We start from the raw sequence: 26,749 nt of genomic DNA on the forward strand, positions 1-26,749 counted from the left end.
AATCGTGCTCTCCATTTTCCAGACTGAGATGACATGGTTGTGAAAAATGTGTGTTCTTCTAGTGCAGGCTAGATTACCTAGATCTGAGAGTTGTGTGGTCTCCATGTTCCAGACTAGGTGAGAGAATTTTCCGTGTTCCAAACCAAGATGAGAGTTGTGTTCTCCGCATTTTATTTTAGAGATGAGAGGGGTACAGAGTTCCTTTTCCATATTTTAGACTGAGGTGACAAAGTTCTGATAGTCATGTGTTCCAGACTGAGATGACAGAGTTCTGAAATTCATTTGTTTTCCACATTCCATACAAGATGACAGAGTTTTGAGAGTTGTTAGTTCTTCAATTTTGGAGTTTGGAAAGGCATGTACTTTCCCAGGTCCATAATGCTAACAATTGTCTTTTCCTTTTCCTGTCTAGATGTCTTTTTTCATTCAGAAAGACTATATAGAACTTACAAGACTGAGGAACTTGAGGAAATCGACCTCTCTTCATATACTTCAATCAAAAAGCCAATTACTCCATCCATCCATCCGGTTATTCCTGCTAGAGACCTATTATCTCATCCTTCAACCCGGATGGGGTTTTCACCTACTCTTCTTCCTCCTGCTCCTCATCAGACAGTTAAGATGCAGTTGGAACCTTTCTCATCCACTCATCATGGTGAATGTTTTAGCTCAAGGGCAGGACTCATTTTGCCCCTGCAGGACCACACAATAGAGAGACCATTATCTTGCTCCCAATGTGGCAAACATTTTGCCCGCAAATTTTGCCTCATCATGCATGAAAGGATTCACACTGGGTTAAAGCCGTATCCTTGTACCCAGTGTGGGAAGTGTTTTTCCCGCAAATCGTCCCTCATCAACCATGAGCGGGTCCACACAGGGGAGAAGCCATTTTCGTGTATTGAATGTGGGAAACGGTTTTCTCAAAGAACTCATCTTATTGTTCATGAGCGGACTCATACAGGGGTGAAGCCATTTGCCTGCCCTGTGTGCGGAAAGTGTTATTCCCGCAAAGCATATGTGGACGATCATCACAAAACTCATATGGGGTGAAACTTTATTCTTGTGCTATGTGTGGGAATTGTTTCAACAACAAATCCAATTTCCTGACTCACAGGAGAATCAACACTGGCCAGGATGCATTCTCCTGTTCTGGATGTGGGAAGACGTTTCGGTGGAGGTTGCCTTTTACTTGTCACATGAAAAATAATGCAGCTTCGATGACCGCCTCTTTCTAAGAGGATGGAGGTCAAAGCGAATTAGGAGTCACCATCTTCATAGACTAAGCGTGGCAAATCTCTGCAAATGTTTGTAGTTGTTGGGAACTAAATCCATAGTTCCTTAAAGTGAACCTTTGCACGGCAAACCGACAGCTTCACTTCATTTAGTCATCTTCAATTTACTTTCCCGACATCTTCCTGGCCTACAAGATGGAAGAAAAGAAGCTGTGTGGCAGCTCCACATCGTTCTGTCCAAAGTATACATTGCACCAAGAACTAGCTTCTTACTCCCATGTGACAGCACTCATGCATGGTGATTGGCCATTTAGGCACCTAGTACTGCATTGTAAGAGAAAAAGGCATAACACGATCTCCCATACTCAAAATGTCTTCAGGGTATGGAGCACTAGGGTGCTGTAATCTTTTTTTATTTAGCAACATGTGTGGATGAGATCAGTTTGGTGTTCATAAGCTTTTCAATGTGTGTTATGTAATAAAAACTTTATTTCTCAAAAAAACTTGTGTATATAATTCAAAATTTGTGTAAATACATTTAAAGCTCTTACCATTACCCAATGATTTGAAATACCCACAATGCTTCTGGTAGTTAGAGATCATGTGATTGTAGCCCAGGCCTTTTTGTCTTATTTTCTTTTTATCTTTGAAAGTGAAAAATGGTCTATATGCATATATTTTATTTCAAAGCATATGTTTTTGAGTGACCCCCAGCTTTCAGTATTTTGTTTACTGACATGGGTCTCCCCCCTCCCCTTTTTTTGGTTCAAAGTTCCTGTTGTGAGCTTCCAGAGGCTGCTATGGGCTACAATGTACATGGTCATCCCTGGGGGCTAAAAAAAATATTTTTTTTTCCTAATTTTCTAAACAGGACTGGTCCTTAAACTGGATCTAACTGGCCTAAAATGCTTTCAAGAAAACAGTGGTACCTGTGGTTGTGTTGCAATGGATCACTTAGCTCGCTTCTTGGATCCTTGGCTCAGGATAAATGCCCTATTGCCCTTGACTTGGGCACAGGCTTCTGGTACTAAGACTGACCCTGTTATCAAAGCCTGAGGCTCTACTATCCACCTACTATGTAGCTTTTGACAGTTTCATGGTGCAGGTTGTAGCCTATGATCTTAAAAAGGCTAGTTGGGGTTGACCGGGACAGGGTACAGCCTAGGCCCGGAATACAATGGGCTCCACATAGATCAAATTGGAAAATGCAGCTACTTACGTGTACCACAAGGCACCTGCATTTTATCACAGTTCTTACCTTTTTGTCTTTGTAGACTCCCAATATATTGATGGAAATTTGACTTCTATGCAAACCACATATCCACCACTCTAAACAACCTGTGTCCCCTTACAGCAGAACTAATAATGCTTCTAATAAATAGGTTCTACAAGTTCAGAAAACATCTCCTTTGAGATACAGGATCCCTCCTGATCAAGAAAACTCAACTGGTTATTAAAGCATTTCCCAAGAGCTTGGTGATTTATATCCAGATAGTTCTTCTGGATGACACTTGCCACATCTTGAGCAGGCATATGGCTTCTTCCCCGTTTGTTCTTTCATGGACGCTAAGATGTATCCTTTGAGAAGGTCGCCCCCGACATTCAGAACACGCATATGGTCTCTCCTGTGTGAATCTTTTCATGCAAACTTAGAACCACCCTCTAGATAAAAGACTTCCACATTCAAAGCATGAATGCGGCTTCACCCCTGTGTGAGATTTTTTTATGCGTGTGCAGGGACAACTTCTGTTAAAAAAATCATTTCCCACATTTGGAACAACGAAACGGCTTCTCTCCTGTGTGAGTTGTCTTGTGGGAACTGAGGTGTGCTTTTTGAGATATACACTTTCCGCACTCAAAACACGAAGTCTTCTATGCCGTAAAGCTGCCATTTATAGTTAAACACATTTCCCTTTTTCAGAAGAGGAAGCTTCTCTATCTCTACCATGGCTGGTCTGGTGATGCTGGAGAAGGTATTTTTAATGAAACTTTTTCCACATTCAGGGCATGGATATATCTTCTCCATCATGTAGCTTCTCTGTTGTAATAAATGTTCACTCTCAGTAAAATATTCACTATGGCCAATATGTTGCATCATTTCGTTCCTGTTACTGGATCCATCTGTAGGAAACACACACTAACTGAATACATAGGTGTACCCTCCGTACTGATTTCTCCTTTACAATAAAGTCTCCTCTTACCTGGTGATGTGAGGGTGTGGTGGTCCTCCATCATGACGTTTTTGTAGAGGTCCTTGTGTCCCTCTAAATACTCCCACTCCACATCCCATAATAATCTCCCAGAAGTCCCAGCACTGCTCACCTCTCCCGTCAGCACTTACCAATCTTCTGGGTCATTCTAGAATCTTCTTGTCCTTTCTCTGAAGTGTTATCCAGGGAGGTGAAGGAACCCTAAGTTCCTTTTTTATTGGTAAATAATCCTACACAGTGACATAATAAACATCACAAATACACCCGTTTACCTATTCCACAATCCTCTTCATCTCTCTGGTCAGGTTTTTGTTGGAACAATAGAGATGAGCTTATCATGTGACCTCCCAGAATCCTCCTCACCTCTCTGGTAAGCAGGTAGATGATCTCCAGGGTGAGCTGTAATAATCTCTCAGTCATGTGACCTATCATATTTGGAAGCTCCAACAAAGTTATTTTGTCCTGTCGATTATATAACATATCCTTTTTGTTGTCTAGGTTGAAACCTTAATGGATATCAAAATTGAAGTCAAAGAAGAAGCAGAAGATCTGTATGTTAGTGGTGACGAGCCATATAGGGAGAAGGAAATTACCCCAGAGATCAGCGCAGGTGGGTAATAATCATTAAATCCAGAAAAGAGTCCTAGATTCTTCTTGTTGTCACTACAACAATCTCTGGTGCCTCTTTGTCAATTGACAGTAATAGGGGTAAGTATCTGCCCAGTTTGGGTGGTCAGGGGCGATCAGCCTCAATTAGACATCTAGGTCTTTACAGGACTTCAACCAGCAAAGTGGTACCCATTTGGGTTTTGCAGCAGGGGGCTAAACTATGGGTCAACCAGACTGACCTAACAATCCTGCCATATCAGGCTGAATGATCTTCTGTGAGTTCTATTCGATTGGAATTTGGGGCAGTTCCATCACTGATGACCCACATACTTTGGTTAGCAACCAGGTAAGCTACACAGCACCTCCATATAGATATCACAACTGATAAGTTTGACAAACCCACACCCAGCCCACACCCCTGTGCATAGACTTTCAAGCACGCTCAGCAACTGTCCACACACCAGCAGGCTGAGAAGGGCCGTCACGGGGCAAGGTTAACCACTCTGTTCCCCCTTGCCAGACACACCATTACAGGTAGACTGCCACCATGTGCTAAGATGGAAGCACGCATCGTTACCCTTGACATCCTCAGTTGTATTTCTGCTTTAGTACAGGTTTTATGAAATGCCAACCCCCGGAATATTATTCACCACAAAATACAGAGTTCTCAGAGACCAAACTAGGCATGTCTGGGACATATGGTTCACCAGAACAGGCTAAATATGGTTTCCAGGCTTTCCTGAGGCCTAGGAGACTAGTTCTTGGTCTCAAAATGCTCACCATAACTATCCAGTTAAAAGTAAGCAAACTATTACTTAATACAGAAAGGCATAGTGGAAATATAAAGAGTAATATTAAATGGTTTTCTGAATACAGATCAGAGTTAAATCAGGGGGCCACTCTTCTAGCATTATCTGAGTTTTATGACACTCACAAACTCCAACTTTTTTAGTGGGCGTTGGAAGAGTGGGGAGAGCAAAAGTGGCAAACACTAGTGGGCAGCATGGTGGCTCTGGGGTTAGCACTAGGTCCTAAGTTCGAATCCCAGCCAGGACACTATCTGCATGGAGTTTGCAGGTTCTCCCTGTGTCTTCGTGGGTTTCCTCCCACATCCTAAAAACATGCAGGTAGGGTAATTGGCTTCCCCCTAAATTGACCTTAAACTACATTATTGACATACGACTATAGTAGGGACATTAGATTGTGAGCTCCTTTGAGGGACAGTTAGTGACACGACTATGGACTTTGTACAGCGCTGCGTAATATGATGACGCTATATAAATACTGTGTAATAATAATAATTGGTGTCCCAGTGCCACTGGCAGCCATGCACGCCCAAGCCACCACACTGCCTCCGCCATGTTTTACAGATGATGTGGTATGCTTTGGATCATGAGCTGTTCCACCCCTTCTCCATACTTTTTTCTTGCCATCATTCTAGTAAAGGTTGAAAACGCTTTTTTAGATGTTTTTTTTAGCAAAGTCCAATCTAGCCTTTCTATTCTTGAGGCTTATGAGTGGCTTGCACCTTGCAGTGCACCCTCTGTATTTACTTTATGCAGTCTTCTCTTTATGGTAGACTTGGATATTGAGACGCCTACCTCCTGGAGAGTGTTGTTCACTTGCTTGGCTGTTGTCAAAAGGTATAAAAATATTATAGCCTTGTTTGGACAGATTTCACTGTTTTTGATTTAATTAAATTATTAAAATACATTTATTGTTATTATATTAATTTTTATAATTATTTATTATATTACAATTTATGATTTGTGTTTCAAACTTTTAAATACTTTTACTTTTATTATACCAGGGTGTTATTCCTAAGAATTACAGGCCTACAATAATAAACAAGAAGTTTCAGTGCAAAACAATGTATCACTTTTGACTTAAAAAGTAACGACAATCAGACCGCTAGGCAGGTTAAACTAAAATGATTTATGGATCCCTCCTTAGGGCATAACCTCTTTTTTCAAAAATGGGTGTTGTAAACTAGAGGGTCTGGAAGGATGTTGGTAGTCAGATCAAAAATATATGATAAGGGGAAATTTATTACCCTGGTCTGGTATATTTCAAAGGCATTTAAATAAAAGTCCATTTTATATTTAAAGGGGAGATAAGGAATTAATGATATCCCCAATATCACAAAAAGAGTGTGCAAGAAGGGACACCCAAGAGCAGAAAGTCTAAAGTCCAGATTTATTTTAGTAAAAAGCCAGGTTTCAGGGTTCAAAGGGCCTTATCAGGCCTTGGTAATCTTAAGTTACATCTTCAACATCACAAGAACAAGTCCAGTTGAATGAAACTATTACTGTTGAATTAAACTATTATATACCTGTATGACCTGGGGGGGTTAGAATCTTCACAGACAGCCCAGTAGAACTTGTTATGTTACTTGAAATGTGACAAAAAACGATCCTCCACTCTAGGAGATCCTTCACCTTTTACTCATGGTCATATGAGGTCTTCTAAAATAAAAAATTCAACCCTTGCATTGCCACTCCAAAAATGGCCCCATTTTGTATGGCCAGTTGATAGAATTAAAGCTTTGGCTGGTGAGACAATTAGTTTACTAGCCACGTTTGTATGTCCTCCAGAAAAGCTCTTCATTTCTAGTCACAGGAGACCATGCTATGTAAAATGACCAGGTAGTATACTTTTTTGGTATTTTTGGAGAATGTTTTGGAAACGGGCCTAACTGTCCACATCACATTTCTTCTAGATGGACTTGAAAGGCGAAATTATGAGAATAGACATTCCTCCTTTTCTGCATATGTTGAAGATTCTGTTGAAGATTCTCCAGAAATAAACTCAATGGGCTTGTATCAGAAGCATGGATCTCCCTTGGCCGACCTGTTATCAGATACTTCCATCCACAAAGGAAGTTTTCCTGGTCACTCGTATCCCCTTGCCTATCACAAAGGGGGTGAAATGTTCCCATTTTCCGAGCACGGGGAATGTTTTGTCAAGGCAGAGGAACTTATCCACTCCCATTCAGATCATAATTTGACAGAGACCTATTCACATTCAGAATAGGGACGTTTTATTGGGAACTGCCTTCTCCAGAGAAATCAATCCAATCATGCCTGGGGAAACCCCTATTTGTGTTCCGAGTGTGGTAAAGGCTTTAAACTAAAATCTGCTTTTTTGAGACATAAAAGGACCCACACAGAGGAGAGGCCATTTTCCTGCTCCGAATGTGGGAAAAGTTTTTCTCAAAGGGCCCATCTGGTTTCCCACGAAAGAATTCACACAGGTGTGAAGCCATATTGCTGCACAGAGTGTGGAAAATGCTTCTCCCACAAAATATCCCTTATTACACATGAGTCGTTCCACACGGGGGTGAAGCCATTCTTCTGTACTGAATGTGGAAAACAGTTTTCCCGGAAGTCCGTCCTCATCCTTCACGAGAGGGTCCATACAGGGGAGAAGCCATATCCGTGCCCGGAGTGCGGCAAGTGTTTCTCACAGAGAACCCATCTGAACACACACAGAAGGAGCCACACATCGGAGAGGCCTTTCTCCTGCTCAGAATGTGGGAAGACCTACTCCCGCAAATCATACCTCGTCGACCATCTCAGGACTCACACAGGAGTGAAGCCGTATTCTTGCTCAGTGTGCGGGAAATGTTTTTCCTGCAAGTCGAATTTAATCACTCACCAGACTATTCACAGTAGCAAGAAGCCCTTCTCTTGTACCCAGTGCGGGAAATGTTTCCAGACAAGGTCGGCCTTCACCTATCATAAGAAATTGCACACTGCTGACAAGCTTCCTTTGTGCTGAGAAGATGGTGGTGTGTTATATAGGTTGAAGATGAGGAATAGCAGCTGGAAACCACCAGTCTCTGGGATTGGCTGAGGAAATCTTTCTACGCTTCCTCTTTGGAGACACAACAGAAAGTGAAAGGAAATATCTCAAGATGTGAAATGGTCTTTCAGTTGGACAATAGTGCTTAGAAGTACTTTATCAGGTGCAATGGGGCCCATCTCAATGCTGTGACAACATAGCATAATGCCAACCTTGGCTGAAAACTTCAAGTTAAATCCATACTCGGGACCCCAGTTATATCCCCCATTATTTATGTCCTTCATTAATCCTAGAGCTGCAAGATTGTGCACTACTCAACACCCCCCACTCCACCTGTATTAAGAAAAAAAAGTAGTTCTGTTAGAAATCATGTCTGTTCATTGGAAAGTGATGGAGCAAAACCCCACGGATGAGGCACTCCCCTTCTTTGATCTCTTTAACAGGGTTGGATGGACAACACAAAGTCATAGAGCCCTGATAGGCTTAGAGTGTTGCCCCACCCACCCATAGCTGAGTGTTCCCCTACAGGGGAAGCTAATGTAAAGACAAATTCAGGTATTTATATATGCTGTTTTGTGAAACTACATATAATGTATAACAAATTGGTTAAAAGGGAGTTTTTTTTGCCTTGAGGTGTGCTTAAAAAAACGAGACCACTTCCTTGTACCTTTTTGACCAATTTTATATTTTACATCAAGGCAAAAAAAACAATAATAATAAATAGTATTTATGACCTAAGTTACTTTTGGTGTTTATACCTTTTTGCTGTTGCATTGGCTTAAATGGCGTTTATTGGCACATCCTTCCCACTTTTTTCCTTGCTGTCTCCCAAGAGTTCTGCTAGAAGGTACAAAGTGGCCTCACGCCCTGGCGCACCCCCCGGCACTTTTCAGTAAACACTCAGCTGATGCATCCCACCGGTTTAAAAAAAAATCTGGGTTAAACACTACCTTATCTATTTTGGTTTTTGAAAAATGTTTAGTATTCCTGACTCCATGGGCGTGGTACATTAACCTGAGCTGGTCACATGACAGGGCCCGAAAATGGTCATCAGCTAAACTAACCTAGAGCTGTGACGGGTAAAAGGAGGGCACTTTGCTGGCATGTGGTTATGTGATCTCAGCTAAATGATCAGCGCAGCTCTGCCTGTAACATCACCTGTACCCTTCCTCTAAAGTTTTTTGATTATACGTGGCTCTGGTCAGGTTCTTTACTACAGCAGTGTCCCTTCACGGGTATGTGTGATATTGGGGATGATAACAATAATTCCTGATCCCCCATTAAATGTAAAGATCCTAAATGTCTTTGTTTGAAAATTATCTCTCAACAGACATGAGTCATAATTTTCCCCTTATCAGATATTTCCTATTTGACAACCAGCACCCGAGGGACGCGTACGTAAAGGTAAGTGTTTTTTTTTTTGTTTATAGCGACCCCCGAGTGTGACTTAGGATTACCGTTTTTTGCATGGAAAATCGAACCGAAGTCACACTCGGGATTACCGCTTGGAGGGTTACATTTCCAGTTATGAACAAAGACAGTGATATTGATACATATTTACAGCCCTTTGAAAAAGCGTGCCTTTAGTACCAATTACCCCAGGAGAAGTGGACTGGTTACCTGACTCCAGAGTTGAGAGGCAAATTGGATGCTTTTGTAACTCTGCCTCTTGACCTGGATAATGACTACAAGGCTTTAAAGGACACTATAATTGCTAAATATAAGCTAATTCCAGACGTTTACCAGAAAATGTTACAGTCCTTGCATAAAGTGGTCCCTAACACCCACAAGGATCTGGTCTATCAGATGTGTAACCTTCTAGCAGTGGGTCAAGGGACTGAAAAAAGACACTTATGAGCACTTGGGGGACCTAATGATCCAGGATCAATTTTCTGCACAGCTGTTCCCCTGAAATCAAGCAGTTTGTGTTAAGAGCGCCAGCCTATGTCCACTGATGAGGCAGCAGATTTGGCAGACCTCTATAAGAGGAGGAAAACCATCACCACCATGTACTGCTTTTGCCCCAGCAAGCCAAGCATCACAGCACCAATACCTGCAACTTCTACCACTAAATTTGGCTCAGCAGATTCTTGAAAGTGCTTCAACTGTGGCAAATCTAGACACCCCACCTGCCCTTCACCCAAGCAGATGACAGCCCCAAGGCAGCCCGCTAACAACTCCTCTTCTATTATGCTGGAGGAGTAGTGGGCCATACAAAAAATCAACATGTTACTGTGAACAACCAGACTGGGCTTTTGGGATACCGGTGCAGATATCTCCCTTTTACAACCCAACCTAATCCCTAACAAATATCTTACTCTTACTGGTGCTGGTGGCACCCATTCCTTTGTTCCTACTGCGAAAGTTCACATTGATCGGCGGGCCGATAAGGGTACCAAACTTGTGGGAGTCTCAAATGAGATTACGGTACCAGTACTGCTCAGAGCAGATTTGGGCACTCTTATTGCGTACTATGGACCCTCTGGAGCTATCCAGGATTCTTCAAACGGACATCTGGGGATGGACAGAGGGAGGGAAGTGGGTTGAAAAATAACAATTTTCCAAAGGAAGGGGATAAAGAAGTGGTAAATGCTGTGTGTGCACCCATATCTAAACTAGGTGAATATTTTGGCAAATCAGTCATGATCAAAATAGATGAAAATGTATTTACTATTGTTGAAACTGTTGCCAGTGAGATGTATGAAGACATTGCCCTACCTATTATCACTAAAATTGATGACAAGGTATTACCAGTGTTGGCTATCACGCTCAGTTCTGCATGGGCTGCTCAGGCCCAGACAATGAGATCAGAGCATGGGGAGAGTTCCTACAATTTAACTCCTTGCTCTGAGTCACTACCACTGTCCTTGTTTGCCACAGGACAAGCAAAGGCCTTTGTACAAGCACTGCAGGAGGACCCAAGTCTGGAGTCACTTCTAGGCCTGTAGAGGAGGGGGCTACGTACATGGTGTACTGGGACAAGGAGAAGCTGTACCAAGAAGATTTGCTAACAGACAGCAGTAAGGTAGTAACGGTCATAAAGCAGCTTATTGTACCAGATAAATTTAGGAGATATTTTTTAAAAAATTGAACATGTAATTCTCCTTGCAGGTCACTTAAGTGTTGCCAAGACCAAGGCCCAGGTAAAGCAAAACTTTTTGTGGCCTAACATAGGTGCAGACGTAGCTCACTACTGTCGCTCCTGTACAGTCTGTCAGAAGGTGCGCCCTTACCCATTGCCAGTAGCTCAGGCAAGATCAGATGTGTAACCTTCTAGCAGTGGGTCAAGGGACTGAAAAAAGACACTTATGAGCACTTGGGGGACCTAATGATCCAGGATCAATTTTCTGCACAGCTGTTCCCCTGAAATCAAGCAGTTTGTGTTAAGAGCGCCAGCCTATGTCCACTGATGAGGCAGCAGATTTGGCAGACCTCTATAAGAGGAGGAAAACCATCACCACCATGTACTGCTTTTGCCCCAGCAAGCCAAGCACCACAGCACCAATACCTGCAACTTCTACCACTAAATTTGGCTCAGCAGATTCTTGAAAGTGCTTCAACTGTGGCAAATCTAGACACCCCACCTGCCCTTCACCCAAGCAGATGACAGCCCCAAGGCAGCCCGCTAACAACTCCTCTTCTATTATGCTGGAGGAGTAGTGGGCCATACAAAAAATCAACATGTTACTGTGAACAACCAGACTGGGCTTTTGGGATACCGGTGCAGATATCTCCCTTTTACAACCCAACCTAATCCCTAACAAATATCTTACTCTTACTGGTGCTGGTGGCACCCATTCCTTTGTCCCTACTGCGAAAGTTCACATTGATCGGCGGGCCGATAAGGGTACCAAACTTGTGGGAGTCTCAAATGAGATTACGGTACCAGTACTGCTCAGAGCAGATTTGGGCACTCTTATTGCGTACTATGGACCCTCTGGAGCTATCCAGGATTCTTCAAACGGACATCTGGGGATGGACAGAGGGAGGGAAGTGGGTTGAAAAATAACAATTTTCCAAAGGAAGGGGATAAAGAAGTGGTAAATGCTGTGTGTGCACCCATATCTAAACTAGGTGAATATTTTGGCAAATCAGTCATGATCAAAATAGATGAAAATGTATTTACTATTGTTGAAACTGTTGCCAGTGAGATGTATGAAGACATTGCCCTACCTATTATCACTAAAATTGATGACAAGGTATTACCAGTGTTGGCTATCACGCTCAGTTCTGCATGGGCTGCTCAGGCCCAGACAATGAGATCAGAGCATGGGGAGAGTTCCTACAATTTAACTCCTTGCTCTGAGTCACTACCACTGTCCTTGTTTGCCACAGGACAAGCAAAGGCCTTTGTACAAGCACTGCAGGAGGACCCAAGTCTGGAGTCACTTCTAGGCCTGTAGAGGAGGGGGCTACGTACATGGTGTACTGGGACAAGGAGAAGCTGTACCAAGAAGATTTGCTAACAGACAGCAGTAAGGTAGTAACGGTCATAAAGCAGCTTATTGTACCAGATAAATTTAGGAGATATTTTTTAAAAAATTGAACATGGAATTCTCCTTGCAGGTCACTTAAGTGTTGCCAAGACCAAGGCCCAGGTAAAGCAAAACTTTTTGTGGCCTAACATAGGTGCAGACGTAGCTCACTACTGTCGCTCCTGTACAGTCTGTCAGAAGGTGCGCCCTTACCCATTGCCAGTAGCTCAGGCAAGCATTACATTTTGATAGTAGTGGACTATACCATGCATTATCCAGAAGCTGTCGCGCTTTTCTCCCTTAGAGCAGACAAAGTTGCTGATGTCCTGCTGGCAATCTTCACCAGAGTTGGATTTCCAGCTGAGCTCCTCATCTACCAGGGTCACTAGTTCTAGTTCTTGTCTGACCTGATGGAGGCTCTGTGTGCTAAAATACAGAAAATCCATATTGTGGCTAGTCCCTATCACCCACAGACTAAGGGCCTGTGTGAACGTTTCAATGCTACCTTAAAACAGATGTTGTGGATGCTTATTGAGTCCACAGGTTTTTCATCTTTTGAACTCCTGTGTGGAACAAAAGTGCGAGGTCCACTTGACTTAATCAGGAAGTCTTGGGAGGGTACTGTAAATGATACAGAGGTTTCTGTTGTGGACTATGTACCTAAATTCCAAGATAAGATGAACGAATTGCTGGGGATGGTCTGAGAGAACATGGCTCAAGCCAAGCAAAAGCGCTGGTATAATCAAAATGACCGGGACTGGACTTACAAGGTTGCCTGGGACGGACATATCCAATCACCCAGTGGCTGAATGAGGTAACCTACATAGTGACCCTCGGGCTAGGAGGCAGAAGGCTTTCCATTTGAATATGCTTAAATTACACCATGAGAGAACAGCTTATGTCATACCTGTATGGATTCAGCCTAAACAGGAAGAGGCTGACCCACTACTAGATTTGTTAGCTGACACTTGGGGAGTGAATAATGATCTAAGCACTAATTCACTCTCCCTCCCCCAAAAAGATCAGCTGCTGAAAATGCTCTCACCACACAGTTGCACATTCACTGGAAAACCAGGGAGAACGCACCTTGCTGTCCACAAAGTTGACACGGGAACATACCCTCCTATTAGACAGTCAGCAGACCGTGTCTCACAGGCAATACTATCTGACATGTGGAAGGAAATTCCAATGGGAAGGAGATGATGCTATTAGGAGTCATTTAGAAGCCCCACAGTACATGGGCATCCATGGTAGTTTTGGTCCCCAAAAAGGATCAAACCACCAGGTTCAGGTTCTGTGTGAACTACAGAAAACTGAATGCCACCACCTCCTCTGATGCCTACCCAAAGCCTAGAATCGATGATTTGTTGGATAAGCTGGCAAGTGCCTGCTAATTGACAATCATGGATCTAAGCCGGGGGTACTGGCAAATCTCCCCCTCACCGGAAGTCTGGGAAAAATCTGCCTTCATCACTCTGGGTTTTTTGATTTGTTTTTGGTAATGCCTTTTGGGATGAAAAATGCACTAGCCACATTTCAGAGGGTTGTAAATGACCTATTGGAATGACTGGGTGAATTTGCGGTTGCCTATCTGGATGATATAGCAGTGTTCAGTAACACTTGGGAAGAACACCTTAATCATCTGTCACAGGGGCTGGACAAGCTCGCATCTGCCAATCTGACAGTGAAACCCAGCAAATGTCAGATTGCCCTTACTGACGTCCAGTACCTAGGACATTCGGTAGAAGGTGGCACCCTGAGACCGGAGACAGGAAAAGTTGAGGCCATAATGGCCTGGCCTACTCCCAAGAATAAAAAATAGGTTGTCATTTTTGGGACATGCCGGTTGCTACCAAAAGTTCGTACCCCAATATAGCACCCTGGCCAAGCCCCTGACTGACCTAACCCAGAAGAAGAAGCCCACGAAGGCTTCCAGAGTTTGAAGAAAGCACTTGCCAGTGCTCCTGTTCTTCAAGCCCCAGATTTTACCCGCCGGTTTTTAGTACAAACTGATGCATTCTCTTATGGCTTAGGTGCAGTACTAAGCCAGGTGGATCATGTGGGAGATGAGCATACAATTTTGTACCTTACTAGGAAATTGCTTACCAGGGAGGTGGCATATGCTATCCCATGCTCTCTCTTATGGGGGGGAGGTGTGATATTGGGGATAACATTAATTCCCGATCCCCGATTAAATGTAAAGGTCTGAAATTTGGTCTTAAGTGTTTCTCAACAGACCAGGGTCATAAATTCCCCCTATCAGATATTTCCTAATCTGACAACCAGCATCCTTCCAGACCCTCTAGTTTACAACACCTATTGTAAAAGTTGGAGTTTTGTGTCTACAGGTGTCATTAAACTCAGATAATGCTAGTAGAGTGGCCCCTGATTGAACTCTTTGCTGTATTCTGAAACCCACTTATTCATAATGTTTATATTGCCCATATATATTATTCTGTATAAAGTAGTAGTTGACTGATTTGTAGCCAGATCGTTGTGGTGTCTATTTTGAGACCAAAAAATAGTCTCCTAGACCTCAGGAAAGCCTGGAAAACATATTTAGCCTTTTCTGGTTAACGATAAGTTCCAGACATGCCTAGTTAGGTCTCTGCGAACTCCTTATTCGGTGGTGATTAATCCGGGGGTTGGCAGTTCATAACCCTGTACTTTGAAATTTTTAATAATGGCTAGAACAAGGGCATTTTGGAAGTGTCCCCAACCTGCTGTCATTGGATTGTTGTATTAGTTAGGGCTATTACTTTTATATGCCAGAAAGGCCCCTCACGTGCCCCACTCTGATAAAGTTTTTATTGGACCTAAAGCTCAGTTAGTGTCCACCTCCTCTGAGAATGGTTCAGTGATTGTTAAGGGTGCACATAATGGGGAGTAAAATGGCAGTAATGGGGCCTTGCTATGGTGCTGTACATCGGTGGCAGCGCACTATAACGGCATGGAGTATGTTGACATTTTTTGTGACTTTGGCTTACATGTCTTTCCTGGAACTCACTGTCACTAATCAGCAAATATGCATTCAATCTCACTTGAGTATTATATAATATATATCCTGAAAATAGTATATTAGTATATATAGTATTATCCTGAAAATGTTCACCTTTGATTACCTCCAGGTTCAATGCTGTCAGACAGCTGTAGCTGGGGTAAGCAGATCTAAATATTCTGTGCTTGATTAAAGAGAGTGTATACACTATGCCACCACAGTATGAGGTGAGGGAGCATGTCAGTCTTTGTTTTAGCAGTAAAGTTTCAAAAACAAAAGCTTTATCAAATAGCCCTTACCGAAAACTTTGATTGCTTCCACCCAGTACAATTACTCACCCTCTACCTCGTCAGGGGAGTGAAGCATACGCATGCTCTGAGTGCAGAAAGTGCTTTACCCAGGGGCTTACCACCAAAAAACATCAGGGCTCACAAGGGCTTCAAGATCTACATGTTCCCGATAAAGAAGAATGGGGAAAGGAGATGTTGTACCCTGGGATATTGTAATGGACAGGTGAGGATCGTAAAGCACCCATTCACCAGTTGACAGCCTCCCTGGTGGTCTAATTATGTCAGTGTTTTTATGCCAAAAGTGGTACATTGTTTTGCATGTAAATATATTTTACGTTGTAGGCCTAAAACTTTTGGGCATAACTCATCGAAATATGACCAATATTTAATACATCTAATAATAAACTTTAAAAAAACACAAAAATCTGTAAAAACAGGGGTGCATAAAAAATACTGTAATTTAACTGTACAGTAGCATGTGTATTATAAATATATAAATATTATAATAATATAAATAATATATAATAATATATAATAAATAATGACTACTTTATATTGGATTCAAGATTCAATACAGTTATTTTGTATTGAATCCAATACAAAATATTTAGAATTTCTCGCTGTGACTCATGCACGGACATCACTGGGAACTTCTGACTCCCGGGGAACGTCAGTGCACTTGCTGGGGGGAAGATCAGGATGCGGCCCAAGGATGGGATCCGACAGGCAGGATGCCGATGGGACCAGGTAAGTGTTTTTTTTAATGTTTTTAGCTACTCCAAGTGTGGCTTGGGGTTACCAGTTTCAGCATGTTTCTTTTTACCCTGGGTTTACCGCTCGGGGGTTAAAGTGAATCTAAACCCAAACTACCAATATCGTATATTGAAGCTCACTAGGCCTTGGATGTGGTGGCTCCATTAGTTTTCTTTTTATTTACCTGGTGATCATCTCAGTTAAAGGGTTCCCAGCCTAGTAGAAAGATGGACAGACTGAAATGGGGTAAGCTTGCCATGGCACAAAGTGGGCCTGGTTACATGCTTAGTGGGTTTCCACAATGTTGGTCTTATCCCCTTCCATTTCATGTACTTCCTGTTTGAGTCCTTCTTAGGCAAGAACATTAAAACACGTGAGGCCTACCAAGCAACCATTGGCATCCATTAGACCAACCTCCATCAAAAACATTGGTGGCAGTAGGGCTAACTCCCTCCCAAAACTTATTATAAGTCCGGAAAACTGAAGAGAGAGGGTTTGGGTTCCTAAACATGGACAGTTCCCGAAAATGAAGGACAATTAGGGTCATGTTTGATGGGTTTCTATTGAGCAAATCTACAACTAGTGAGGTCAAACTACCATGGAAGCCTCACTTAGTAAAATATTTTCATGTCCATTTCTGCAGTTTTCACTTAAAGTATTCTTGGCCTTAGTGCAAGAATTTCCTGTTAAGGGACAACAGCTGTCAAGCTGTCAGTTCTTGATGTCTTCTGCCTCATTCTTCTTGTGATGTAACACATTGTCTGTGCCAACATATGATTGTAAAAGATAATACATAGTACATCTGTTTCTTCATCATCATCATCATCATCATCATCAAGTTGCTTATCAACTGACACCATAAAAAGATAAAGATCTTACTTGTGGAACAGTGAAGAGGAAGTAATGCATCCTTCTTCAGAAATCATCATCCCAAACAAACACAACTTATTGTTGTATGTGAGTGACTTCAGAAAGATAGGTTAATCTAAAGTGACCCATCTCTTAGGTCATTCACAGTAGGTCACCCCACAGTCTCCAAGCACTGGGGACCATCATGGTCATACCACCCATTTTTAAAACTTAAGAAGGGAGGACATCTTGTAATAGAGAAAAAATTACACTGTCAAAAATATGTATAAAGAGGAAGTATCAACTGTTGGGGACGTAAACTCAGATGAGGACTATGTAATGCACAACACAATGTGTAGACTGATACATCCCACGGCTCTGTCTAAAACTTTTTCCCATTGCTGGTGACCCCTTTAGTGATGCACCCAACATTTCTAGCTATATAGGGGAATACTGACCTCCTTATTCCTGCTGGTGACCCCTCTAGTGATAGTGACTCCACAATTTTATGTATATAATGGAATCAGGACCTTTTTCCTCCGCCCTCCATCATTAGGGATACACCCCACAATGTTATCATAGGGGAATTACACCTCCTCCTTCCTCCCAGTGACCACTCTAGTGATGGTGACCCCACAATTCTCTTTATTTAGGGGAATCAGGACCTCCTTCCTCCTACTGGTGACCCCTCCAGCGATGCACCACACAATTATATCTATATAGGAGAATCAGCACTTTCTACTTCCTCCTGGTGACCTCTTTATTGATTCACCCCACAATTATATCTATATAGAGGACCTACTACTGGTGACCCTTCTAGTGGTGCCACCACAATTCTATCTATATAGATGAATCAGGACTTCCTTCTTCCTGCTAGTTCCCCCTTTAGTGACAGTGATCCCATAATTCTAACTAAATAGAGGAATCAGGATCTCCTTCCACCTGCTGGTGACCATCCTGTGATGGTGACCCCATAATTCTATGTTTATAGGCAAATCAGAACCTCTTGCTCGTAACCCCTCTAATGATGGTGACCCCACAATTCTATGTATATAGGGGATTCAGGACCTCCTTCCTTGTGCTGGTAACCCCTCTAGTGGTGGTAACTCCACAATTTTATCCATATAGAGGAATCAGGATCTTCTGCCTCTAGTGGTGTAGTTATGAATCACAGGCTCCTGGTGGTTGCCAATGTGGACAACATTGGGGATGCAGGAGCTGGAGTGGCTCAAGGGTCAGGAGCACAGGCACCAGTCCATGACATAGGGCTACCTATTGCTGGTGGCAACATTAGATGCTTAGTAAAGGGCATGTGCCAGACAGTGGTATTCAAAATCATGTAGTGACTTCCTAACTTGCTGTTGCCTTGAACTGTATTTGAGCCCCCCTCCCCAACCATGTTCTGATCTCTACCATTTAGCCGGCTGCTTATCCACTGAACAATCCAAGGGTAAAGTCCTATGTTTTATAAGGAAATCAGCTGGAGATTAGCTAGAACTGTATAACATACCTTGCTAAAATCAAGATATGCTTTGTCCACAGCACCACCCTAGTCCAAAACATAACATAACAATTCCTACCGGCACCATTGATTGCAGTATAGATATGAAAAAGTTATTTACACAGTAAGGACTAAGCCTTCTACCATTCCACCCAAAAAAACAATTTCTTTGGAAACACTCACCTTATTTATTTTCCGTGTTACGTTCCACAGTCATAAGTCATAATCTATGCACATAACGTATCAGTATATATAGATGCCACTGTAGGTGTTCTTCTCAACTTCTACAGCTGATTCTATTTCCAAGGTCATCAAGTTGATGGTAAGTACAGAACTAATTTAATATTAGGAACTAATTAAATTGGACCGTTATTGGATTTATACTATTTAAATATGTTAGGTGTTGATTACATCTCACAATGTCTTCACCTGCTTTACCCTCCAGATGTAGGTTAATGAAAGGGATATTACACCCACAGGAATTTGGTTTAGGTGTCCCTCAAAACACTAGTCTCTCTTTTATCATAAAATCTTTTGTACATTTTTTACTTAAGTGGATGGATGTTTTTCCCAGCCTTTCCAATAGATGACTTGGAAAATATAAAACATGGTTGAGAAGTTTTGTCAGGTTTTCCACCAGAAGATGCAGCAGGGCATTCCAGGGGTTGTTGCAAATAGCAAAAGTGAAATTATGGACAGGACTATAGATCTTAGACCAGTCACGAGTCATGAACAAGACTACCCACGTAAAGCATTCAACTGTTTCTGGACAGCCTTAGGAACATAGCTTGGGGTAGGATTTGACCAGGTGTTGTCCTTGTGGGTAAATTCGGGGCAGCCTCAAAAAGCTTGAGGTAGAAAGGAACCATGTGCTGTGGCTACTATGGTGGTAGAGCCTTTTTCTGGCAGATCCTAATTTTTACATGTTGATGGAGCTTTTAAAGACAGTTGTCCATATAATAATACGAGTGAGATTATGGATGAAACCATGGACCCTAAACCAGAGCCAAGGTCGAATGAAGCCCCCACCCAATGGAAGCAGCTAGCTATCTTCAGGGTAGCCTTAGAAACACAATTGGGGTAGGAGGGGACCATGTGCTATTCTTGTGGGTACTAAAGACCAACATAGCTGATCCTAGACCAGTCACGAGTCATGAACAAGACCACCCATGTAAAGCATTAAGCTTTTTTTCAGACAGCCTTAAGAACATAGCTTGGGGTAGGAGTTGACCATGTGTTGTTCTTGTGGGTATTACGGTAGGTACCAACATAATAGAACCTTGGAGGCATATTTCAGTGTTGACTTGTTGATGGGGTTTTCACCAATATTGTCTAAATTAGTCCCAGAGGGATTATGGACAAGACCATAGACCCTGGACCAAGATATTCATGAGCAAAACCACCGATTGAAGCACCAAAACAAGTTCAGGGCAGCCTCAGAAAGCTTGAGGTAGAAAGGAACCATGTGCTGTGGCTACTATGGTGGTAGAGCCTTTTTGTGGCAGATTCTATTTTTTACATGTTGATGGAGCTTTTAAAGACAGTTGTCCATATAATAATACGAGTGATATTATGGATGAAACCATAGACCCTAAACCAAATCCAAGGTCGAATTAAGCCCCCACCCAATGGAAGCAGCTAGCTATCTTCAGGGCAGCCCTAGAAACATGATTGGGGTAGGAGGGGACCATGTGCTATTCTTGTGGGTACTAAAGACCAACATAGTAGAATCTTTTTTTTTGCATATCTGGATGATTGTGTTTTTTTATGTGAGAGATTATTATTGTACAACATGACCTTATTTACAGCCCAACTACATCTGCAATATGAATCTACTGAAGTTTCTCGGTGTACTGTTGCTTGGTGTGGCTTTTGTGTCATCCAGCACACAGATATGTCACAACCCAGATGAGAATGCCTATTCTATCATCACCTGTGGAGCTCCTGGTAAGGATGGTCTACCAGGCATTAATGGAACAGATGGAGCCAAGGGGGAAGCAGGTAAAGTTCTATTTTTATTAATATTCTTTAACATTAAGATCTGCCAATAACATACATTTTTGTATACCCTAGATTTTTTATATTATTCTGTAAAAAGTAATTGTATAGCCAAACTCTGAAAAACTTTGACATTGAGGAGGAATAACTTTACATCAATAGCAGCTAGAGAGGTCAGGGATGGCTTATTGTAAAGCGTACTTTTTGATGAACTTCTTACAATGTGAATAAAAAGCCGAAGCAAGTCAGATGGAACCCATCCAGGATGTCTGGAATCATTTAGCCCCTCCTTCTCCAACCTGACCATTCTTGACCCTACTCCTTTCATTCAATGGCTTTTAGTTCTTTCAGTCATGGAGGCTCAGCATCACATATGGAGTCACTTCTCGTGCTCTGCCTGGATTCCCCTACTCCTAAAAACTGACAATAAACCAAGGCAAGGTTGATATTTGCATAACTTCTCCCAAAAACCAAACCTTTGCTTTCATCTGGGCAGAAGGTTCTTGGGAGTAGAACCGACCCAGGATCCTGTGATGTTTTCAGGAAACTATGTACAGCACCCTTTCACCCTTTACATTCACTGTCTGCATAGTGAATTTATATTTAATTATTTTACGATTTATTTCTTCACTAACCAGGGCCTCAGGGACCACCAGGAGTTGCTGGCCCACCAGGACCAAGAGGTGAACAGTGACCACCAGGACCAAAAGGAGAAAATGGAGACAGTGCTGCCCCAGGTAGTACATTCACTTAACTAGAGTTGGCTTACCTCCAATAAAGTCCCTGTACAGTAGGACTGGAATGTGAGAGGAAGAAACAGCCAATCAGTTCATGAGCTTTTAAAAAGCAAGCTGATAGGAGGAGAGATGCACAAAGACATGAGATCCTTACTGTGCTGCTTCTTTTTCCACTGTTGAGGCTTGGGTGGGTCAAGGAATTTGGCACTCTCTGGCACTGTTAACTAATATAAAAACTTGTTTTACTTAGCAATTGAAGATCTGAAGAAACAAATCTCTTCTCTGGATGGAAGACTAAGAAGTCTGCAAACAAACCTAGAGGTGTATAACAGAGGTTAGAAGACAATTTCTTTATGTCTTTTCACCACTATGTCTAGAAAACTTGAAGCAACCGGCAAATTCTCTTTTCATGACGGATAGGGGTATAGCAGGTGGTGCAGTTGCGTTGCAGGTTTCAGGTGGTGCTGGGACACTACGTTCAACTGCAAATGGGTGGTAGGCCTAGAAGCTAAAAGTTTGAAAGGCATTAAAGAAGTGTTCATGAAGAAGAAGTCCAAACAATTTATTTGCTTCAGCTTTCTATGCACTTCAGCACTAGTAAACCAAAATAATGTCTACCCCAACCACTTCCTGGTGGTTGAAAATTTGGGGCCCACTAGGTGGTAACCACACCACAACCTCACAAGTTCCTAAAGCTTATATTGACCCTGAAAAGAAGTTCAATTTGGTGTTGCAAAGTAGAAGAAGTAGAAGAAGAAGTAGGACTAACCTACAGGTTAGGGAGGGTGGGGATGAGTATGGATATGTAAAGCATAGAAATGTTTTTTTGGGGTCAGAGTTTTCATGTCTTTTGTGGTTTCTTATGATGGTATATATATATTGATGTTTCTTTTAAAGATAAATTTACCCAGCTTTGTACAAAGCCATCAGCTCTAATATATTTTTTTCTTCCTATTTCAGTCTTTGCATTCGCAAACATAGTAGTCAAATACGGTAACAAAATCTATGCAACCAATGGTCTAGAGGCAAACTACAATAATGCCAGAGCCATGTGTGCCAGCGCTGGAGGTCAACTGGCCTCACCACGAAATTCTGGAGAAAACAATGCCATCTTTTCCATCCGCAGACATTTAAGAAACAATGTATATTTAGGTATAAATGACCTAAATAGAGAGGGCACTTTCACATATCTAAACGGTGAGACAATCTCCTACAGGAACTGGGATTCACGGGAACCCAATAATGATGGTAGAGAACATTGTGGCGAGATGAAGGACAACGGAAGGTGGAACGATACAAAGTGTCACTATGGCCTATTTGTCGTCTGTGAATTTTAAACAACTTTAATAATGAGCTAGACTGTAAGGTTCAGATTTTGAAACCATTATTAAACTTAAGTGAATGATTGCAACAACTCGTCTTTTTTTAAATAGAATTCTTAAGGGTATCTAAAGCTCCAACTTGAGTAAAGAAAGGGGATTATTTCTAATGACAATTTTTGCATTTTTCCTTAATTTAATACCAGTGACCATGGTCAACAAGATAAATAGGAAGAGTAAATCTCCTTTATTAAGGTAAATATTAACACAGTCACCACCCCTAAAGTATAGAGAACCCAAGAATACGTAAGAACAGACACAGACAGTTTATGAACATAACAATTTAATGACTTAAAACACATTATACGTGAATGAATATAAACATCCCTTTTTTTTTTAAACTTTAATCACTACTTTTTCCCTGTCCTTGACAGGTTTTTACTCACATTTTCCACATTAACACTGGATCTGCGTTTAAATTGATATATATACATCATCCTCCCAGGCGCCACTCAACAGCCTGGGGAACGATATCAATCCTGCATCTCCAAAAACCAAAGTTAATCACTTAACCCTCCATTAACCAAATTTTTGGAGACCCCATACCAAAGATGGCTCTCCACACTTTATAACTTTTACCCATGGACACAATCCCCCTGTCCTTGAGGACCTCACAGCGCCTTACCAGAACCTTATCCAGAACCCTTAACACAGGGCGGGAGGGCGGAAATCTCTTCTGCAAACATTTCTGATCCCCTCCCTTCCCTTTCTTTATTTTATAAACTACCTTAAATCCCTCCCTTTGTTTTATTTAATGACCTATCCTGACCCCTTTATACTATCAGGCCACTCACACCCCCTTTATCAGAAATCCTATTGGCCTACCCCCACCTGGCCCCCACCTATCTCCTCTTCTCGCAGGCTTCTGGGGCCTAACTTTCTCCACTGTGTCAACCCTGGTCGACCCTGTGTATTAGCAGCCTGCTAGGCAGTGACGTGAACATGGAGGAGAGTCCTAGGCACTGACGTCCAGCTTCACCATCGCAGTGTGCAATGTGGGTAATGTACATTAGGAGGTGCTGCCCAGGTTGAGGTATCCATACATGCAGGGGCTGGTAACGGTTGACTGTGTGGTGCAGAAGCATGGTCAGACAAGCCAACAGCAGGTGGCAATCAAGAATGGTCAGGACAGATCCGGGGTAAGAATACCGAAGGATCAGGATATAGAGTCAAGGTGTAGTCACAAAAATCACAGAGAGACATGGACCGGAAACTGAAGACTAGGAAGGACTGTACTGAACAATGTTGAGTTTTCATAAATATTCAACTTTCAAAAAGACATTTCAAGACATATAGAATTTCCTACAAATGCTATTATAAAAGAACTGGAGGGTCATTAGCTAACAACCAGTAGGCATACCAGGAGGTTTGGTTGTAAGTTGAATCTATACGTTTTCTTGTTTCCAATGATAATATAATTATATAGGATTCCCATACTTCAAAAAAAGAGTGTACTTTCAATTCTTTGTTAATAGAAGCCTCCACCTAGGCCATTCGAAAAACATACCTCAGTTTATCTAAAAATAAAGCAAGGGTGGGAGGTTCACTTGTGTAGTATCGCCTTCTTGGCCACCAAAGATAATATAGTAAGTAAATTGCCACATTCCCTAGCTACCTGAACTTGTTGCTCCGATAAAACCTCAAAGTCCACTCCAAGGACGGTGGGAAGAAGTTCACCAGATGTCTCAAGGCAAATGTCATTAATAATCTCTGGAATCTTTTAATGAGGGGGCAACATATGATACATATCTGCCATTGCTGCACCACGTTTTACACATCTGAGGGACTCGCTCAGTCCCATTTGGAATGAGCAATGAGGGGAGACATAGGCCCCATGGAAAAATTTTGAATGCCATTTCTCTATACCTGGAGGAAGTAACGGCCCTCCAAGCTCTACGTTAAGCAGCTAGGTTATCTGTAGGAGTTCTGAGAGAAAGGTAAGTACTCCATCTACTCAGCCGCGTTTGCCTCCCTTCATAGTTCCGAATTGGTTTAGAGCTGACATACATCAGCTATCGCTCACTTACCCGGATTAGGCTTGGACAACATTTTATCTAGTCAGTCAGACCAGTCTCTATCTGATGTGATCTGATGAAACATGTGAGTGAATCTGGTGGTAAGCAAAAACTTCCCTTTCCATAATTGGGTGCAAAGACACTAATGTAGACAGGTTTCTTAGTTAAACAATTAACAAAAGATTTGATAGTCAATTGCCACAGAACCTGGATGTCTCTTTCTGATCTTCCCTGGAGTACCAGCGGAAGATCTGGGTTGTCCTTTAATGGGATGTACAGGGATGAGTGGATGTTCAACTGAAATTGACTTCTAATTTTATGCCAGCCTGAGTAAAAAAGTTGATTTTGCACCACCCCAACTGGGAGTAATTTCCTATGCATTTGCAGCATATATGTAAGGGCAAAAACAGGGATCATTTGCTGATCCAATGATGTGTCTGTGTAATCATTAGTACCATGAGTCCAGTCCCTGAGGTGCCGAGTCAATGCCGCCCAGTTGTAGAGTACCACATCTGGGAAATTCAGCCATCTTTTTTTAACTGGTTGGTGCATAATATGCATGCTCACCCTAGCTTGCTTATTTCCCGAATAAAAGAGCAAAACATTCTATAAAGGTCCTTCAAATCCTGTTGACGAAGCAAAATCAGTAACATTTGAATAGTATATAATATTTTGGGAAGCCGTATGGTTTTAATTAAACTTAATCTTCCCAAATTAGTGAGGGTAAAGGAAAACCATTTGTGTAACTGACCTTTAATTGATCCCCAGATTGGCAGGACATTAGTATGATACCGTTTTGATGGCTTGTTCCTGATTTGGACCCCCCCAGTATTGCAATTTTTGTCTTGCACCATCCAACAGGATAAAAAGGACCCCATTTACAGAATAACCTGATATTGACCCATATTGTGTCAGAAGGTTTAAAATAGCTGGTAGACTAGTTTTAGGCTTAGCTATATATAATAGTAAGTCATCTGCAAATGATGTAACTTTCACCTCCTTAATGCCTATAAGCATATCTTCAAAATCTGGTGAATGCTCGAGGAGCCGCAGCAGTGGATCCAAGGCCAAACAACGGAGGGAGCAGGCAACCCTGGTGGCTACCTCTTCTGATTTCCATATGGGAAGACAAACACCTAATAATCAATAGTCTAGTATGCAGAGTCTTAAAAATATCCTGGATAAATGATGAACATTTTTGACCAAATGCCCGTTGAGCCAATATCGCGTGTAAAAGTGCCCATTCTATTTTGTCAAAGACCTTTTCAGTGTCTAATCGTAGCAGCATGGTTTTAGGATTAAGCACGGCTCCCGTCGCTGCTATGGCCATGCGGACCCCAACCGTTGAATGTTTACACATTATAAAACCTAATTGGTGTTTGGTCAACAATCATGGCAAAAAATGCTGGAGTCTACTGTCCAATAATTTGGCTAATATTTTGTAATCACAATTCATAAGTGATATCGGTCTGTAGGATGAAACCAAACTAAGGTCCTTGCCTTCTTTAAGGATCAATATCGTATGTGCGCCATTGAAATCTGGGAAGGGGACATGATTTTGGAGAATGGCATTGTAAACCTCCATTAGGAAGGGTGCCATGTCATCCTGAAGCAATTTATGAAATTTGGCAGAGTATCCATCCCGACCAGGAGTCTTATGATTTGCCATGGACCTAATCATCTTTACTTCTTCTACTGAAACAGGCCTATTAAGAAATTCCCTGTGATCAGGTCCAAGTTTAGGCAATTCGGCTCTAGTTAACAAAGCATCAAGCGTGGCCAGTTGTGCAGGTTGTGCCGTATAAAATTGTCCGTAGTAATCTTCAAAAATCTCAAGTATGACTTTTTAAGCACTCTGGACAACTCGAGATTTGGGGTCTATGATCTTAAAAATAAAAC

General features: G+C 42.0%; 4 protein-coding genes across 7 annotated transcripts in view; all 4 read left to right on the top strand.

Annotated features, from left to right (window-relative positions):
• The window catches only part of LOC140339122 (uncharacterized), a 5,729-nt gene extending 3,994 nt beyond the window's left edge, over positions 1 to 1,735 (top strand). Inside the window, exon 2 of the mRNA XM_072423696.1 lies at positions 413 to 1,735. Within this exon, the coding sequence (XP_072279797.1) occupies positions 413 to 1,050 (638 nt within the window). The 3' untranslated portion in view covers positions 1,051 to 1,735. The remainder of the gene's footprint in view (positions 1 to 412) is intronic.
• The window catches only part of LOC140339046 (oocyte zinc finger protein XlCOF8.4-like), a 236,061-nt gene that overhangs the window by 5,837 nt on the left and 203,475 nt on the right, over positions 1 to 26,749 (top strand). The window lies entirely within an intron of this gene.
• LOC140339805 (uncharacterized) lies at positions 3,179 to 8,593 on the top strand. Its single transcript, XM_072424705.1, has 4 exons — positions 3,179 to 3,205; positions 3,941 to 4,052; positions 6,771 to 7,018; positions 7,085 to 8,593. The coding sequence occupies exons 1-4, from the start codon at positions 3,179 to 3,181 to the stop codon at positions 7,829 to 7,831; spliced, it is 1,134 nt and encodes a 377-aa protein (XP_072280806.1). The 3' UTR covers positions 7,832 to 8,593.
• On the top strand, positions 10,821 to 22,857 carry LOC140339807 (mannose-binding protein-like). Its single transcript, XM_072424706.1, is given in 8 exon segments — positions 10,821 to 10,875; positions 10,967 to 11,120; positions 12,191 to 12,330; positions 12,422 to 12,453; positions 20,530 to 20,722; positions 21,358 to 21,456; positions 21,707 to 21,790; positions 22,417 to 22,857. Coding segments are annotated over 8 exon segments (1,134 nt in total). The 3' UTR covers positions 22,794 to 22,857.

This window comes from Pyxicephalus adspersus, chromosome 10 (genome assembly GCF_032062135.1).
Source record: "Pyxicephalus adspersus chromosome 10, UCB_Pads_2.0, whole genome shotgun sequence".
In the NCBI taxonomy this organism is placed as follows: domain Eukaryota; kingdom Metazoa; phylum Chordata; class Amphibia; order Anura; family Pyxicephalidae; genus Pyxicephalus; species Pyxicephalus adspersus.

What these genes read in the sequence shown, in the direction of transcription:
- LOC140339805 (XM_072424705.1), top strand. Translation starts at nt 3,179, where the DNA reads ATGGCTGGTCTGGTGATGCTGGAGAAG. An exon ending in GTCTGGTGATGCTGGAGAAG is followed by an intron (nt 3,206 to 3,940) that starts GTATTTTTAATG and finishes TTTGTTGTCTAG; the next exon opens with GTTGAAACCTTAATGGATAT. An exon ending in TACCCCAGAGATCAGCGCAG is followed by an intron (nt 4,053 to 6,770) that starts GTGGGTAATAAT and finishes CATTTCTTCTAG; the next exon opens with ATGGACTTGAAAGGCGAAAT.